The following is an 18,957-nucleotide window of genomic DNA, read 5'->3' on the forward strand; positions in this document are numbered from 1 at the left end:
TCTTTTATTGGAATCTTTACACCAGAAAAATCTCCAAAAGACCAAAAAAAATCCTCATAGGTAAAAACAATTTAATTTAATGAACATATTATTTTTTCATGAATTTTTTTGTACTGAAATACTCTTAGAACTTCACATAATAATGGGGTTTTTTTTTTTGGTGTTTTGGGGGGTGGGGGGTGGGGGTGTGGTTCTCTTATTGGTTCAAAAACATCAGACACCATGTTGAAACTCAAAAAATAGAAACGACTTAGCGTTGCGTGTAACTTCATAAAATTTACACCATTTTTACACTGATTCAAAAACTATGCTTTATTTTAAAGTTGGGATCAGATTGGTTAAGATTAGAGTGCCCGTTTGTCGTAACCAGGCTTTGGGGAGGACATCCATCTCGCATTTTTATGTTGCGAGAGCCAACCGCTCATCATATCCCGTTAACTGCCTGAAGGATCATGGTTTGCACATTGGTTCAATTTTCTTCCTTAAAGAAGCGACTTCCACACATTCCAATATTAGCTTTCGATGTGGGATTAGATTACCTTACAAAGATTCTCAAAAAAAGATTACCTTACAAATTCCTCTCTTTTAGTCCCTCTAAAACAGCCCCATCAAATGAATCAATCCATCATCCTCATCCAGATTGTGAGCTCAAGACTAGTTCAACTATCTGTAAATACAACCGTGACTTTCGTGTTCATTGAAGCATCAATGCCACAATCATATATATACTAAATAAAATAGGTAGAGGACTAAACTACTGGAAGATTAAGTCCTCTAACCAAGAAATTAACAATATAATTCGAAGGACAAAATATGCTTAAATCCTTTATGAGATACCTATCGTTCTTTATTGAAATTCTGGTTCATATCTAGAACTCTCAATTATAAGGTGATCATCAAAATAAATGTCAAAAATATAAGTGAAGAATATTTATCTCAATCATTATTCTGGCCTCAAAAATATCTTCTTAACTTCAAAAATATAAGTTTGAAAATATGCCATAAAAAGAAAATTAAAAACACAAATCACTCACTATGGTCTCAACTAGGAACTAGGATGGAAGGAAAACTAAAGAGAAAAGAAAAAAAAAAATAAAAGGGGCAAACTGATCAAATATGTGCCACAATGGTCCACAATGGGGCACAGGTTGTAAGGGTAAAAACAAAAAGATTAAAATACAATTAACACAAGTTCCCTTGACGTTTGGGCTAATACCAACTAAGTAGAAAACTTTTCAAAACTGATCAAATTGATCCCTGAATCATTATTCATTTTTCTCATCTCTTTTACAATAATTATGGACTAAGTTGATCAATTTTGAAAAATTTTAGACATGCTTGGCATTGCTACAATTTGAATCCTTGATTATTATGTACGTAACTAAAATAAAGAAGTGAGTTCCAATTAGTTAAATTGGTAAAATCTCTGATGCTTGAATAAGAAATCTGAAATTCAATATTTGCATACAGCAAAAATTTATTGATGTCAAATTTGATGATAAAAACTATTATTAAGAGTGGATGTTATAGGTTGAAACTTTGAAAATATGTGTAAACTTTATTGGTGTCATAGAAAATGGGGAGGGTGGAAGTGAGAAGGTGCAAAAGTCGTCATGGAGTGGGAGATTCTATGGTATGGAATGGTGGAAAATTCGAAGGAAATGAGAGATATGGAGTTGAGTGTCCTCATTCATACGGGCCTACAGTACTGATTCGTTCCACCAAACATGGGTGGAAAAGTGAGCAGAAATTGCAATATGCACCAAGGAGGATATAAAAGTCTTCTGCCCTACATGGTTAATTATATTTCTTCTAATATTAGATTTTTTTTTTTTTTTTTTTTGGCTGCAGCTTAACAAAAATTTTTTTTTTGAGAAAGGAATACTTGCTATATTATTAATCATGAATTAGGAAGTGCAATTAAACTGAAAATTTAAATCATATAAATTGATTAATTTATTGGAGATAATAATATAATTTAAATAAAAATATGACTTTTCAAAGAAATATCACAAAATAATTAATGAACAAGTGAAATATACCTATGAATGTTTATTTCTTATACAAATTGATATGATAGTAATTATAATATTCTCTATTAAACAAAGAAAAGTGACACTCATTTTCTAAGCAAGGCCGGCCCAAGGCCTAGGCAAGTTAGGCCTAGGCCTAAGGCCCCACCAAAAAACAAAATTTTCCTTGAGGAAAAAAGCCCTGCTTTTCATAGTTAAAGACCTAAATTTTTATAAAATTATATATATTTTCTAAATGTTGTACATTTTTTTTTATTAGTGATGTTAAGAATACTATAAATTTTACTATTCGCTTACAAATTGCTATGTTATTAATCATAAAAAAGTGATATAAACATTCATTAGTTAAATTGATAAAGTTTATCAATGAGAGACAATGTCACATTATATTTTGAACATTTTATAGTGCTTTTAATTAGCGCATTTTTCTTTTTTATTTCTATTAAGACTCTCAAAGTACGAGACCAATAGAACCTTAACTCAATTGAAACCCTAAAATATTTCAAAAAGATGTTGCAAATATGTTAAATCATCAATTATAAATTAATCTCCTTTAATAGTTTGAGACTTTGATTTTTGTAAACTAATATCCTACAAAGTCATACACCAAATAATATCTATCTCTCTCTCTCTCTCTCTTAAAATCAAAATATAAAACTAAAAATGAGATTACAACTTTATTTAACTATACATCGTCTTATATCCAAAATAAAGTATCTTTTTTAATCACAATATATTTTTATTTCTTTTATTAATATTTATAGTTTAACTATGATATTCAATTCTCTATATGAAATTAACATTAGTCTAGTTAGTATTATTTATGTATTTAATGTATCAAATTAACCTTAATGTGATTAGTATTAGTCTCTCAAAAAAATAATGTGATTAGTATTAAATAATTTTGTTTAATTAATATTGACATATTAAAGGTCCCGCATAAATTTTTCGCCTTAGGCCCCAAATTATGTTAGGCCGCTCTTATTTCTAAGTGTTTCTTTTCTTTCTATCCGACCAAGCACAAAATAATATTTTTTTTTTCTTTCTGTCCTCTTACTTTTATATCATTCTTACCAAATAGAGCCTGAAAATTCTTTCATGTGAATCTTTACACCAAAAAATCGTAAAATGATAAGACAATCTTAATAGATGATGAATACAATTTAATGAACATATTATTTTTTTCATGAATTTTTTTGTACTAAAATACTCTTACACTTCACATAAAGGGTTTTCTAGTGTGAAATTAAGTTTTAAATGTAACTTTTTTGGGTTTCTCTTAATTTTAGATAATAGAGACTTACTGAGGATTTCCACTGTAATTTAAAACTCAATTTCACACTAGAAAACCCTTTATGTGATTATTCAATCAAACTTCTGCGGGTTCTAAGACTTAATGTCGAACATTATAATTTAATTATTATGTAATTATTCAAAAAAAATAAAATTAAAAGAGAGATAATTTTTGGATGTAAAATAACCTTGAGTGAAATCACCATTTTTTTTTAAGAACCTGGGAAGCAAGAGTTTTATTTCATGAGGTCAGTAATATCAATATGATTCTGTGAATTATGTTAATTTTACAATGCACTGTAGGATTTCCTCAAGCCACACTAGTGGCACTCTCAATGTGCTGAGTTTGGTGAGCTAGAGCATGCATGGTCTAGTGCTACATTGTTTTCTTGTCTTCTAACATCCTTGAATTCTTTCCATCGTTATCATTTTGATAGCATCTTCAAGAACATGTCCATATGCACACCCCTTCCTAGGTTTTTCTTATGAGAAAATAACTTGGCAATACCACGAAACCACATTGTGTATCTAGATCTCTACAAATTTAGCCATTATTAAATGTTTGGTATTTACTAAAACTCCTTCCTGCAATTTTCCTAGTAGCAAACAGCAAAACTAGATATTCATAGATTGACCTAGCCAAGTCGTGGGAAGCAAACATGAACCTCGTTATCGTTGTGACTAATTCAAAGGTGAACACAGCCTAAGTATGCAAAAGTTCATTATTGTTTTTGTTTTTTTGGATAAGTGAACACCATGATGCATGGCTAGACTAAACTAATGGACGTCGACATTAAAATTACTTAGCAACTGGTTGGGCATGCATAGCGACTTGTTCACCAGGCTGGCACAAGTTGAGAGAGTCTTCAAATTCCACAGTATGAATGGAAGAAAATAGAGGGAAAACAAAAAATAAATAAAACAATGCCAATAGTAACATGACATAGGAAACAAACTCGTCATAGGAAGAATTTTATTTCTAAGTTTTCAGATTTTCTAAAATAGAAAATTATTAATTCCTTGATTTTAATCATTTTTAAAGCTTTCTTTTCTTAAAGCATGTGGACAACCGTACGTCTTGCATATGAACCTCTAGATGAAGGAGGAATCCCGCATTGGCACATATTAACTAAAATTTGTTTAAGAATTTTTTTTCTTCTTAGAATATAAGTTTAATTTGATGAAACATTTGATTGTATGCCTGATGTAGACAATGAATACTTGCAAAGATGTTGATTATTCTTTGATAATTAGTGTGTATCTTGATCGCAACATGGAATTTGGTTCATATTAATGAAGCACATTATGAGTGATTGTTATCCTGAATTCGTGTTGTTAAAATAATTGTGAGGAGTATATATATATAACTCCCACTATTAGAATATTTGAGAAAAAACTCTACGTATATTGACCCATGCCTAAAACTGTACAAAAAAACTTTCATATAGACAGACATATATGAGTAATGTATAAGTAAAGAGAAAGTCAATGCCACCAAAATTTTCACAACTTCTTGCCACAATTTTGATGTGGCAGGGTGTGAGTAGTGGAGAGAAAATGATGAGTGTATGTAAAAGTGACAGTTGACTAATCACAGTCTACTTTATAAAATGGTTGTGGTAAAAATTATGACTTTTTATATGATATTAGAATCACATGTAAGTAAAAGAGTATGCTATAAGGTCAAGGAGTATTGGACTTGTCTAGTAATATCAATGTGATTCTGTGAATTATGTTAATTTTACAATGCACTGTAGGATTTCCTCAAGCCACACTAGTGGCACTCTCAATGTGCTGAGCTTGGCGAGCTAGAGCATGCATGGTCTAGCGCTACATTGTTTTCTTGTCTTCTAACATGCTTGAATTCTTTCCATCGTTATCATTTTGATAGCATCCTCAAGAACATGCATGTCCATATGCACACCCCTTCCTAGGTTTTTCTTATGAGAAAATAACTTGGCTATACCACGAAACCACATTGTGTATCTCTACAAATTTAGCCATTATTAAATGTTTGGTTTTTACTAAAACTCCTTCCTGCAATTTTCCTAGTAGCAAACAGCAAAACTAGATATTCATAGATTGACCTAGCCAAGTCGTGGGAGGCAAACATGAACCTCGTTATCGTTGCGACTAATTCAAAATTGAACACAACCTAAGGATGCAAAAGTTCATTATTGTTCTTGTTTTTTGGGATAAGTGAACACCATGATGGCTAGACATTACTTATCAACTGGTTGGACATGCATAGCGACTTGTTCACCAGGCTGGCGCAAGCTGAGAGAGTCTTCAAATTCCACAGTATGAATGGAAGAAAATAGAGAGAAAACAAAAAATAAATAAAACAATGCCATCAGTGACATGACATAGGAAACAAACTTGTCATTGGATTTCTATCAAAAAAAAATTGTCATAGGAAGAATTTTATTTCTAAGTTTTCAGATTTTCTAAAATAGAAAATTACTAATTCCTTGATTTTAATAATTTTTAAAGCTTTCTTTTCTTAAAGCATGTGGACAACCGTACGTCTTGCATATGAACCTCTAGATGAAGGAGGAATCCCGCATTGGCACACATTAACTAAAATTTGTTTAAGATTTTTTTTTTTACTTAGATATAAGTTTGATGAAACATTTGATTGTATATGCCTGATGTAGACAATGAATACCTGCAAAGATGTTGATTATTCTTTGATAATTAGTGTATCTTGATCGCAACATGGAATTTGGTTCATAATGAAGCACATTATGAATGATTGTTATCCTGAATTCGTGTTGTTATAATAATTGTGAGGTATATAATATATATACTCCTACTATATATTTTAGAATATTTGAGAAAAAACTCTATCTATATTGAACCATGCCTAAATCTATACAAAAAAAAAAAAAAAAAAAAAAAAAAAAAAAAAAAAAAAAATTTTATATAGGCAGACATATGAGTAATGTACAAGTAAAGAGAAGGTCTAGACCACAAAAAATTTTATAATTTTTTGCCACAATTATGATGTGATAGAATGTAAATGGTAGAGAAAAAATGATGAATCTATATAAAAGTTGTGGTAAAATAATTGTGGTTTTTTATATAGTACTAGAATCACTCAAAATAAAAGAGTATGCTGTATATAAGTACGTACAAGGAGTATTGGGCTTGTATTTTAACACCCCCTGTTCAGGTTGAAATTTGATAAACTTGATACGAATGTAAACAACTACTTACCTCGGCCAAACCACTCCACACGCAACTCAACATGGACATGTTCAGAATGATCAAGCTGGACTATAGCTTGGAGCTTAGTTGGTGTATTAACCCTTCAAATATTACGAGTTCAATAAGCATTTTAAGGGGGGGAAAAACTCAAGAGTCTAAGGATCCCGAATCCGGTATCTACACTGAACCTTGCATATATATTATTTTCATTCATAAATACATGCTGAGCAGCCTAGTGGTAAATTTCAATGCCAGATTGAATAAAGCCACGCATAACCAAACATAATTTCGATAGAAAATCCCTTATTACAGTTACAAAGAAATGTGAAAACAGCAACATTATTTAGAAAGATGGAAAGCAATAGCCTAAAAGGAGTACCATATACATATAGACCTTAATACATTCTTTTGTTTGTCACCAAATTCCGTTTTCAGTACTAATAAAGTTGAAGCATATATTTAGCATTGATCATTTTCATTGCTCCTCTTGTAACAAAGAATTGCATGGCAACCGTAAAGCACAACTCCACTGAAGCCTAAAGACAAGCCAATGCTTGCATAAGCCAAAACCCGGCGCCACCGCTTTTTACACGGGTCTGGCGACTCTGGCCTAAGCGAGTCTCCAGGCGGGTTTTGTTCTGATCTCGCCTTCAGGTCACCAAGGTGTACCGTGTTTTGGTCAAAATGTTCTCTGCAGCTCAAAATTTTTTCGACAGTGAAGTAAAATGCAAAGAGGTTGAGGATGGCAGCAAGCAAGGAGAGGACAAAGGGAATCCACCAGTGATGACATTTGATAGACCTGGCTGAGGCACATGTTGAGAGAATGACTCCTTGGAACACAAAGTATAAGTTGGTGAGCTGAAGAGCTTTTGCTTCTAGTGCTCGGATTCGCTTTTCTTGTTTCTCATTGATTTTTGTGAGTTTCTCTATCTCACTTTGGTCAGGATTATAGTCGTTCCCTGGCGGTTGGTCTCGACTACTCATGTTAACTCTCTGTCTCTCGCTCTCTATAACACACAAACACAAACACAATGAAATTTTGAAGGGAGCAATGCATGGAAAGTTATTTTTATAGCCAAATTATCGTATGATTTCAGACACCAAAACTGATGAGTTGACCAAAAAGAATGGTCCAACTTTAATACAATAATTACTAGACAAAATTGCTGCTTGGCCAACCTTGGTTATTCAAGGTCAGCAACGAATATTCTTTGTGAGATTTTAAATGAGTGGTAAAGGAGAGAGGAGATTCGAGCATAGGATTACATGCTCTAATACCGATAAATTATAAATATATAATCCTAAAAATTTTAGTTGTTAAGAAATGAGTTTACTAAGAAAGAAGGTAAGAAATAATGAATTTAGTTATATTTCTAACAGAGTTGAAGCCTGACATGTCTTGTGGAGACTAATCCTTTGATAATTTTACTAATAAGAGTTGTTTCATGTTAGACCAATGATATACTCTTAAGAGTTCAAATTCAATTGAGATATGATGTAAAACCCTTGGTGTACACACTTCAATAACAACATACACACATATATATATATATATATATATATCACGTTAAATTTTCACAAACTAATGAATAGAGTCTACCACACATAATAAATGAATCATCAGCTTGTTTCAAAAAATCAAACCCATCATCCTTATTATCGGGCCTACAACTAGCTAAAGACGCTACACCTCTAGGCCATTGGAGGCACTACCATAATCTGGAAAAAGATGCCTCCAGCCATCAAAGACACCGCCTAACAAAGAAATATAATTAAGGAAAGCAACTGATTATAATGGAATGATTTGGTTGATTTTCTGAAATACAAAGGATTTATTGTGTGCGGTAAACCCTATTCATGAGTTTATGAAAATCTAACGTGGTATACTATTATTGAAGGGTGTAAATCAAGATTTTTATACCACAATATTCTTATCAAACTCAAATTCACATTCTAAAATGATTGTAAGTGCAAGAAGTTGAAATTATGGTTTCAATTATTCTTTTGCTTGTCTTTTAAATCTTTTTGGAAAAATCTTTTCATGAGAAATGCAACTATATATATTAAAATGTTACTACATATGTATCATACACGTACTATACATTTTTGAAAGGGCCCCAAGGCAATTTGGCCATTGTTAGGAACCTAAGTTTCCTAATGGGGATGGATAGATATTGTAGGGAAATGTATGAAAATTGTAGGGAAATTGATTTAATTCGAGATAATCACCCTTCATGGAGAAATATTAAGAGAGAGAGAGGAAATGAACTAAACAATCAATTGGTTTATTCTTCCATATGAATGGCAATGTGATTACAAGTATTTATAGAACTATAAAACTATTCTATTGGCTCACATGGCTTTATCCTAATGGTTCTATTATTCTCCATGTGCATTAATAATTCCAACATGTGTTAAATATGATTAATATGCTTGAAATTGTAACTAACTAACCAACTAAATGTAACTTACAACAATTATTATCTATATACCTAGAGGGGTTCCTAATAGCAATTGATTTTTAATAACCTAATCAATTATTAAGTACTAGTATGTAACCCATGCAAATGCATGAATGCATTTAAAATTAAACACAATTTTTATTATAAAAATATAAATAATTAATCAAATAATTTTTTTTTATTTTTAAATAACATGTGTGGGGGCCGGTCGGTCATTAAAATTATTAAAGTCAAGTTAATTGGGCCTGTGGCCCATCCGAGGATGCAAACCTATCCGAGGAGGCCCATATCAGATTAAAGGGGTAACCAAACAAAAGGAAGAGTAAATATCACGAAAGGTGAGTTTAGTATTCGTCCGAGGACAAAATCCTTCTCGGCAATATGAGTCCGAGGACGATCAGAACGCCATCTTGTTACAAACATACTTCGAAACTACGTCACCACTAAAGTTGGGATAAGGGACCAAATGTAAGAGAGAGAAGGCAAACAAATATCTATGGCAACAGCTGCCTCCGCATTAATTTCCTCTCAACCAACTCTCTGGCCGCATTAATGTGGAAGTGATGCCTGAACAGTGATGGAGCAACCTTACAGCTGCTAGAAGGAGGTTCCAGAAGGTGTTAGATGGGACAGAAAGAGATCCCATGAACCCAACCTACACGTGTGTGGTGAAGATGGTATGAAGATGGCAGTATATAATATGAAAGAAAAGCATGCAGAAAGGGATCAGAACATAGAGAAAAACGCAAAGAACACTCAGGAAAAAAGCATGAAAGCCAAAGAACTGTATTTGTTTCAAAGGAAAACAGATTGTTATATCGGTTCTAGTCCATCTATAAACGTGAGGTTGAATCTTTTTACTTTTAAAGAAGTTAATCTAGTTCTTGAACACCCACGCTCTACAAATTTTATTGTTTGGGCCTTTTAACGTACGAACTCAAGACCGGTTTGGGATCGTTACAAATTGAGTCCTTCCAATTGGCGCCGTCTGTGGGAAGAGCTTGTTTTAACTTAAAAGACTTCCGATGCAACGTTTATGATGGAGGAAGCAGGTCCACATCATTACGCGACGGGACCACATCAGGAAGATGCCAACCCGCACTAGGCAGAGTCAAGGGGCTCCCAACATGGTGATCCCCATAGGAGTCCCGAACGGAGAGAAGGCCATGAGGGGAGTGTGCGCACAACTCATACCACTAAAAGTCACTCTCGTGGGAAGAGTCACGTCTCCCATGCAAAGCATGACGGGAATCTACAACGTGAGATTGCCGATTTGAAGAGAGAGTTGCGTCATGCCCGGCGAGAACGTTCCCCACCTTGCTCCGAACCATCATCTGAGGAGTCGGATGGAGCTAGTTATAGGCGGAGATCAAGAACTCCGCCTAGCGAGACTTTCTCCTATGAAGAGGAGCACGGCCATCGACGTAGGCACAGAAGTCCGCCTAGCAGGGGCTTGGGTAACAATGCCATGAACAATGCCATGAACAAAGCCTTGAGCCAAATTTCCAAATCACCCTTTACTAGGAATATAGAAGATGCAGTCCTTCCTCGGCGATTCCATCAGCCTACGTTCTCCCTATATGATGGCCAGTCGGACCCAGTAGAACATGTAAGCTATTTTAGTCAGAAAATGGCTATCTACTCCAGGGATGAGGCTTTGATGTGCAAGGTTTTTCCATCAAGTTTAGGTCCGGTGGTGATGAGATGGTTCAATGGCTTAAGGGCCAATTCTATTGAATCCTTCAAAAAGCTGACCCGGGCTTTTGGTGCTCACTTTATCACATGCAGCAGGGTTCCTCAGCCTTTGGGATCTTTGCTGACTATGTCTATGCGAGAGGGCGAGACTCTCAAGACTTATTCGGATAGGTACTAGTAAATGTTTAATGAAATAGAAGGAAAGAACAATGATGTGGCCATAAGTACTTTCAAAGCTGGCCTCCCAACCGATCACGATTTAAGGAAATCCCTGACAGGTAAACCTGTTACCAGTGTACACCAGTTGATGGACAGGATAGATAAGTACAAAAGAGTAGATGAGGATCAACTTCAGGGAAAAGGAAAGGCCAAGGTAATCCCTCAGGAGAGGAGGGATTTCAGGTCGGATCGTTATAACAGTAACCGACCCCGGAAGGACTTCGTCGGGCAGTCGGGTTTTGCGGACACCCAGGTGGTTAATGCGGTGTTTCGAGAGCCGGTGTAGCAGGTTTTGGAGAAGATAAAGAATGAACCCTTTTTCAAATGGCCAAACAAGATGGCGGGAGAGCCTAGGAAATGCAACCCGAACTTATATTGCCACTATCATCAGGATCATGGGCACACGACGGAAAATTGCAGGAATTTATGGGACCACTTGGAACAGTTGGTCCGAGAAGGGAAATTAAAGCAACTCTTGCATCACTCTAGTGGTAGGGCAAGTCAAGCAGGCTCAGAGATGCGTAGGGACGCTTCTTCAAGACTTCGCCTGGGTACGATCAACGTTATTTTTGCTGCCTTAGGAAGGATTAGATCTTGCCCCTCCAGGGTACTGTCGGTGTTCCAACCCCCGGCCGAGGATCATTCCCAAGCATCGAAGAGAGCCAGGGTGGATGTCCCCCTGATTCTGGGCTTTTCGGATGAGGACATGGTTGGAACCATACAGCCCCATGATGATGCTTGGTGGTCACACTGAGAATTGGTGGGTACGATGTCAGAAGGGTAATGGTAGATCAAGGTAGCGCTGTGGATATAATGTATCCAGACTTGTATAAGGGGTTAGGTCTGAAACCAAAGGATTTAACAACCTATAACTCCCCTCTAGTAAGTTTTGAGGGAAGGATGGTTGCTCCCAAAGGATTGATCAGACTGCCTGTGCAGGCCGGTACAGATGTGGTGGAGGTGGACTTTATTATCGTAGACGTTTTCTCTCCATACACGGCTATTATGGGCAGACCTTGGCTTCATACCCTGAAAGCGGTCTCGTCTACTCTGCATCAGAAAGTGAAGTATCCATCCAGAGGCAAAGTGTTGGAGATAGTAGGAAGTCAGGCAGCCGCTCGGCAATACCTAGTAGCAGTTATACAACATCGACCAAAGGTAGAGACCTTGGCTACGGCCGATAATGAATTATAGCAATTAAAGCCCCCAGCATTACGCTTGGATGTACCAGCCGATGAGGTAGAGTGTGAAGATTTGGAGAGGGTAACTGTTGCTGATGATCCGGAAAAATTCTTCCAGGTTGGGGCTAAGTTGCCTTTGTAAGAGAAGGAGAGGGCTTGCCCCAAGGATCCATTTCTCATGCCGAAGATAAACCAGTTGGTGGATGCAATCGTGGGTCATCCTAGGATGAGTTTCTTGGATGCCTTCCAAGGATATCACCAAATACCACTGGCCGCGAACGATCAGGAAAAGATTGCTTTTGTCACCCCAATTGGGAACTACCATTACAAGGTGATGCCCTTCGGTTTGAAAAATGCCGGATCTACCTACCAACGCATGATGACTAAAATGTTTGAACCACAACTTGGTAGAAGTATTGAAGTTTATATCGATGACATGGTTGTGAAGAGTAAAGTGGTGTCCAAGCATGTGGAAGATCTCACGAATATCTTTGGGATACTGAGAAAACATAAGTTATGCTTGAATGCTTCGAAGTGCTCCTTTGGTGTGGGCTCCGGGAAGTTCTTGGGGTACATGGTGACCCATAGAGGAATTGAAATAAATCCAGATCAGATTAAGGCCATTAACGATTTACAAGCACCTCGGAATCCAAAAAGAAGTACAGAAACTGACTGGAATAACTACTGCTTTGAACTGGTTTATCTCCAGGTCAGCTGAGAGGTGTCGTCCCTTTTTCCGACTATTGCATAAGTGGTAAGGATTTGAATGGACCGAGGAGTGTGCTGTGGCATTCCAACAGTTGAAAGAATACCTGTCTAGGCCGCCTATCATGTCTAGTCCTAAGGTGGATGAGGTATTGTTCGCTTATCTGGCGGTTGCCCTTCATGCAGTTAGTTTTGTCTTGATACGAGAGGACAGTGGCGTCCAAAGGCCAGTTTACTATGTAAGCAAATCCCTTCATGAGGCCAAGGTGAGATACTTGTCATTAGAAAAGGCCATCTTGGCGGTGGTCCATGCAAGACGCAAACTTCCACATTACTTTCAGGCCCATACTGTGGTTATCTTGACCCAGCTACCTCTCAAGTTCATACTAAGAAGTGTAGACTACACTAGAAGAATTGCTAAATGGGGCACGATTCTAGGTGCCTTCGATATCAAGTACATGCCTCGCACCTTTGTGAAAGGCCAAGTCCTTGCCGATCTGGTGGCCGAGTTTGCCGAGTGCCCAAAAGAAGTTAATATGAAGCAAGACAACATGGATGAAAAATCGGTTAGCCTAATATCCACACAAGGCGGATCCTCTTGGAGGGTGTACGTGGATGGGGCAGCAAACCAACGGGGAGCAGGATTGGGATTAGTTTTGATATCCCCCGAAGAGGTCATCATCAAGAAGTCATTGAGGTTAGGATTCTCGGCTACTAACAACGAAGCGGAATATGAAGCTTTGTTGATGGGAATGAGTATGGTCCAGAAAATGGGCGGAAAGATAGCAGAACTATTCTCGGACTCGAGATTGGTAGTCGGCCAAGTGAGAGGAGAGCTGAAGGCCTGGGATCCAAGAATGCAGGGGTATCTGAGCCAAGTTAGATGTATGCAAACGAAGTTTGAGTCTTTCGACTTATCGCATATTCCTCGAGGTGAAAATACTCACGCCGACTCCTTGACAACTCTTGCCACCTCCTCGGTACGGAATTTTCCTCGGTTGATCATCGTTGAAGACTTGAGTACCCCCACCTCACCAGAAAAGGACATTTGCCAAGTCTATCAAACCAGTCTAGCGCCGAGCTGGATGGATCCCATATTGAAATTCCTTGAAAGTGACATCTTGCCCGAAGAGAAAGTAGAAGATGAGAAAATATGGAGGAAAGCTCCTCGGTACTGGTTATCTGAGGATAAAAAGTTATACAAACGGTCCTTCTCTGGGCCGTACTTGCTCTGTGTGCCTCCTGAGACGTCAGAGTTAATCCTAGAAGAGTTGCATGAAGGTATTTGTGGAAGTCATACAGGGGGAAGGTCTCTATCACACCGAGCCATCACACAAGGCTATTGGTGGCCAAATATGCAGAAGGAAGCGCAAGAGTATGTTAGGAAATGTGATTAGTGCCAAAGATTCGCTCCAAATATCCACCAACCAGGAGGAATTCTTAACCCTCTCTCCAGCCCTTGGCCTTTTGCTCAATGGGGGCTGGACATTGTCGGCCCTTTTCCTAAAGCCCTAGGAAACAAAAAGTATCTGTTGGTCGACACAGATTATTTCACTAAATAGGTCGAAGCTGAGCCCTTGGCCAACATCAGAGACGTAGATGTTAAGAAGCTTATTTGGAGGAATATTGTCACGCGATTTGGAACTCCACGCACTCTTGTCTCAGATAACGGACTTCAATTTGATAGCAATGCCTTTAGGCAATACTGTTCGGACTTGGGTATAAGAAACAGATATTCTACTCCGGCTTATCCTCAAGGGAATGGGCAAGCTGAAACTGTTAACAAAGTAATAGTCAATGGGCTTAAGAAGAGGTTAGATGATGCAAAAGGAAAATGGGTGGAAGAATTGCCACATGTTCTCTGGACATATCGAACAATGCCCCGACGTTCAACGGGGGAGACTCCCTTTTCCATGACCTATGGAGCCGAGGCCGTCATCCCCCTGGAAATTAAATTCCCAACGTTAAGGACCAGTACATTTTCCTCGGACAATAACGACGCGATGTTGGAGAAAAGTTTGGACCTGATCGAAGAGCAAAGGGAGAGCGCGATGGTTCAATTGGCTTACTACCAACATAAACTCAAGCAAGGCCATGATAGTAATGTGAAGCTAAGGCCGTTAGCCATAGGAGATCTGGTGTTGAGAAAAGTTCTAGGAACCACCAAGAATCCAAATTGGGAAAAATTGTGGCCTAATTGGGAAGGGCCTTATCGGATTACTTCAGTAGTCGAAATAGGAGCCTATTATCTAGAAGACCTAGATGAAAAAGCTGTACTTCATCCTTGGAATGTAAATAATCTCAAGAGGTATTATTATTAATAAAAGTAGTTCAATTTGAGTTTTTTTTTTGGTTTACGTTAACCATACATCCTGTGTTCCTATACCCTATGATATGTATTGAAGTGTTAAACAGAAACTAAGTTATGTCAGGTCTTCGGATCACAAACTTAGTGGAAATTAACACCCTATGATATGTATTGAAGTGTTAAACAGAAACTAAGTTATGTCAGGTCCTCGGATCACAAATTTAGTGGAAATTAACACCCTATGATATGTATTGAAGTGTTAAACAAAAACTAAGTTATGTCAGGTCTTCAGATCACAAACTTAGTGGAAATTAACACCCTATAACATGTATTGAAATGTTAAACAGAAACTAAGTTATGTCAGGTCCTCGGATCACAAACTTAGTGGAAATTAACACCCTATGATATGTATTGAAGTGTTAAACAGAAACTAAGTTATGTCAGGTCCTCGGATCACAAACTTAGTGGAAATTAATACCCTATGATATGTATTGAAGTGTTAAACAGAAACTAAGTTATGTCAGGCCCTCGGATCACAAACTTGGTGGAAATTAACATCCTATGATATGTATTGAAGTGTTAAACAGAAACTAAGTTATGTCAGATCCTCGGACCATAAACTTAGTGGAAATTAACACCCTATGATATGTATTGAAATGTTAAACAGAAACTAAGTTATGTCAGGTCCTCGGACCGCAAACTTAGTGGAAATTAATACCCTATGATGCGTATTGAAGTGTTATACAGAAACTAAGTTATGTCAGGTCCTCGAACCACAAACTTAGAGGAAATTAACACCTTGTGATGTGTATTGAAGTGTTGAACAGAAACTAAGTTGTGTCAGGTCCTCGGATCACAAACTTAGTGGAAATTAATGCCCTATAACATCTATTGAAGTATTAAAGAGGAATCTATGAATGTCATTTAATGTACAATCGAAATACTGAAGGCCCAATTTTATTCAGTTTTTGAACTTTTTATAAAGTTTCGATTGATTGGAAAGAATACGTGCGTATCTAAAATGTCTCCCTAAGACCCCGCAGTATTAATGCTTATCATCCATTTTTAATTACCAATTGGTGATGTTTATAAGTAAAACTTCCCCATGCAAACAAAGGATAGTCAAAATGAACCCATCCAAATTACAGTAACACAGTGAACAAGTACAAAAATAATATAAAGCAGCAAGAGCAGTAAAAAAATAAACATGAGAGTCCTTAAAAAATTTCTAGTCAGACTACAAAACAAATCCTACTTTTTCAATTTAAATTGGATCTTCGGGGCCTGGCTGGCTGATTTGTTTGCCTCCGAAGTAGTGACTTCCTCTTTATCCTTAGTAGCTCCCCCAGTTGGCAAGACTGTGGAAGTCAAATCCTGTTGAAAACTTTGGGAGGTCGTCTCTGCCTCAGAAGTAGTTGCAGTCTTGTCCAAGGAAGCTCTTGGAAGGGCAATACCCCCTTTAGCTGGTTCTGGCTGGCCAGAGGGAGGAAGATTTTGAGGCAAAACCACCTCATTGGGATTAACGATTGAAGGAGGGGCTTCAGCTTGATGGGGTGAAGGAGTTGAGGGACGGATCGCCTCAGGATAGAATACGTTCTCTGGCCTCCATAACTCAGATGAAGCCTCAACCCTAGCTCGGTTAAGGGCCTCATCCCAAGTTCTTGCACAGTAGATACGGCACACCACTGGAACCTCGGCTCTCAAAGCCTCCTCAGTCTCAGCTATACCAACCTCATAGCCTCTCTGCTCAGCTTCATTCATTGCCCGTTCGGCCTCGGTTTTTGCTTTCTCGGCTTCCTCCCTGGACTTTTCAGCTTGCTCCTTTAGCTTTTGGGTTTCCTCCGAGTGCTTCTTAAGAGTTAGGACTTGTTCCTGAGCCTTCTTCAGTTCGGCATTCGCCTCACGCAAGCAGTTCCCCTGGTCCTCGACCTGCTTTTGATAGCCTTCTAGGGCCGACTCGGCACTCTTGCGAGCTTGCTCCTCAGCAAGTAATTTTTTCTTCACGTCGGCCAAGTCCTGCTCAAATTTGGACAAGGTCTGCGCAGCCGTTGCCCGTTTCTTCCTTTCATCATCTAGCTGATTGGAGCAGATATTGAGCATCTCATCCAGCTTGAAAGTATTTTGAATAATCTGTAGGAAAGAGGTTAACACTATAGTCAGTGAAAAGTACATATTGGTGAGTAATGATCGCAAAAAGAAAGAAGAAAAGAGTCCACTTCTTACCATGCCCAAGTATCTTTTATTGTTGAGCATGAGTTCATTTTTCCTCATATTCTTTATTTCGGCCATATCTTTTGGGAGCAATAAGACCTCCTCTATGGCCGAGGCTATGTGACACCCTATGCCGCCATTGAAATCCCTTATAGATGCATCATCTCGCAAAGGCTCCCCACCATGCATAGGTGCTGGCAACCATGCTTGTGGCTCAGAAAGTTGGGAATCAGACCTCTCCTGGCCCCGCGGAGCTTGTTGCCTGGTTTTTTGCTGCTTTGCAGCTCGTTGGGCATCCTCCTCGCGAGTAGGACGAGACTTGCCAACGTCTACCACCTCCTTGCCCTTCTGCTCCCTACGTCTTTTTAATTTGGCAGCATCAGGACGGGTTGGCTGAGGAGGTTGACGAGAAGGCTGGCGAGGAGCAGGAGGAGGAGACCTAGTGGGAAGAGATGGAGCCTGGGATTGTGTTGACTTTGCCGGCGCACTCTTCCCGGGTTGACCTTCCATCAACTCCAACAAGCTTCTTTGGGCCTTCCTTTGTATCCCCATCTCGTCAGGACCTTCTCCGGAGTGTATGGATTGATCAAAAATCTCAAAGTCGTCCGTGGAGTCAGAGACTTCTATAACTTCATCCTCTTCTTCTTCTTCTTCCTCTTTCCCTTCTGCTTCCTCTTCTCTGAGGGTAAGCTGGGATGAAGAGGCTCCTGCCGAGACGCTGGCCACAAAAAGAGGCTCGGTACGAGATGTGTATTGGGGAAGTGAGATACCTTCTGGAACAACGAACCCTTTGTAGGCAACACTGATACGGTGAAGCCGAGGATCGCGGGCTCTAATCACGCACTTCGGCGCTTGGAAAGCAAACGATAGAGGGGTATAGCCGAGGATTAAATGTTCTGCACGGAGTTGGCCGTCAGCTTCATTCACGTATATCTCGGCTTTCAATACCTTGTCCAGGCTCGCCTTATTGACTAACTTAATGTTGGGCTTTGTGTAATGTCTATCTGCAAAACCATTGAATTGAAGCGAAGCGTTGTTAGAGATAAGAATACCAAAAAAAAAAAAAAACCAAAAACACAAAATGTATGCGTAAACCAAACATTATGAATCTATGACTACACTCCCACTTGGTACTCCTCCCACCATGGGGCATGGCAGACCATTGTGTCATTCCCTAGAGAAGATAAGAAAATCACCCTTTAGATTCTTATTCGAAGTGGGAAGGCACTGAATCAGCCTTACCTCGGGATATCTCGACCTGAGGTAATACCCCTGCCCAGTCAAGTGATGGAGATTGTACACCCAATTCACGTCATGGTGGGTCAGTTTTAGGTTCATTCTCTCGTTCAGAGCATCTATACTTCCCAAGACCCTAAACATATTTGGGACATACTGGGTGGGGGATAACTTAAAGAAACTAAGGTAGCTCCTAGTAATACCACCCATGGGATGGTCATCCCACCTTCTATGAAAGCAATCATGGGAATAACCACTTCCCCTGTTTGTCTAGCGTCGACCCATTCCCCTTGGGCGGCATACCTCATACCCACCGTAGAGGGGATCCTATACTTAGAGCAGAAATTTCTGATACCTTCCTCGAACTCAACTAGACATCGAAATGGACTCTTCTTTTTCCCCAT

At 38.4% G+C, this 18,957-nt stretch overlaps 1 protein-coding gene and 1 non-coding gene across 2 annotated transcripts; both read right to left on the reverse strand.

The window, feature by feature from the left end:
• Window positions 1-325: 325 nt before the first annotated feature.
• On the reverse strand, window positions 326-433 carry LOC115978442. Its single transcript, XR_004088727.1, has one exon. It is a non-coding gene; the product is annotated as a small nucleolar RNA Z279/snoR105/snoR108 (small nucleolar RNA).
• Window positions 434-16,357: 15,924 nt separating this feature from the next.
• Window positions 16,358-18,957, reverse strand: LOC115963253 (myosin-11-like). Its single transcript, XM_031082197.1, has 3 exons — window positions 18,780-18,957; window positions 17,330-18,090; window positions 16,358-17,236 (listed from the first exon to the last, which is right to left on the reverse strand). Exons 1-3 carry the CDS (start codon window positions 18,955-18,957, stop codon window positions 16,358-16,360), a joined length of 1,818 nt encoding a protein of 605 aa, XP_030938057.1.

Source organism: Quercus lobata, chromosome 2, assembly GCF_001633185.2.
Source record: "Quercus lobata isolate SW786 chromosome 2, ValleyOak3.0 Primary Assembly, whole genome shotgun sequence".
Lineage (NCBI taxonomy): Eukaryota > Viridiplantae > Streptophyta > Magnoliopsida > Fagales > Fagaceae > Quercus > Quercus lobata.

Excerpts from the sequence above, each read along its gene's own strand:
- LOC115963253 (XM_031082197.1), bottom strand. The coding sequence starts at position 18,957 with ATGGGGAAAAAGAAGAGTCCATTTCGATGTCTAGTTGAGTTCGAGGAA. Across the intron at positions 18,091-18,779 it reads CATGATTGCTTTCATAGAAG|AAGGTATCTCACTTCCCCAA; the intron begins GTGGGATGACCA and ends TCGTTGTTCCAG. Across the intron at positions 17,237-17,329 it reads ATAAAAGATACTTGGGCATG|ATTATTCAAAATACTTTCAA; the intron begins GTAAGAAGTGGA and ends TCTTTCCTACAG.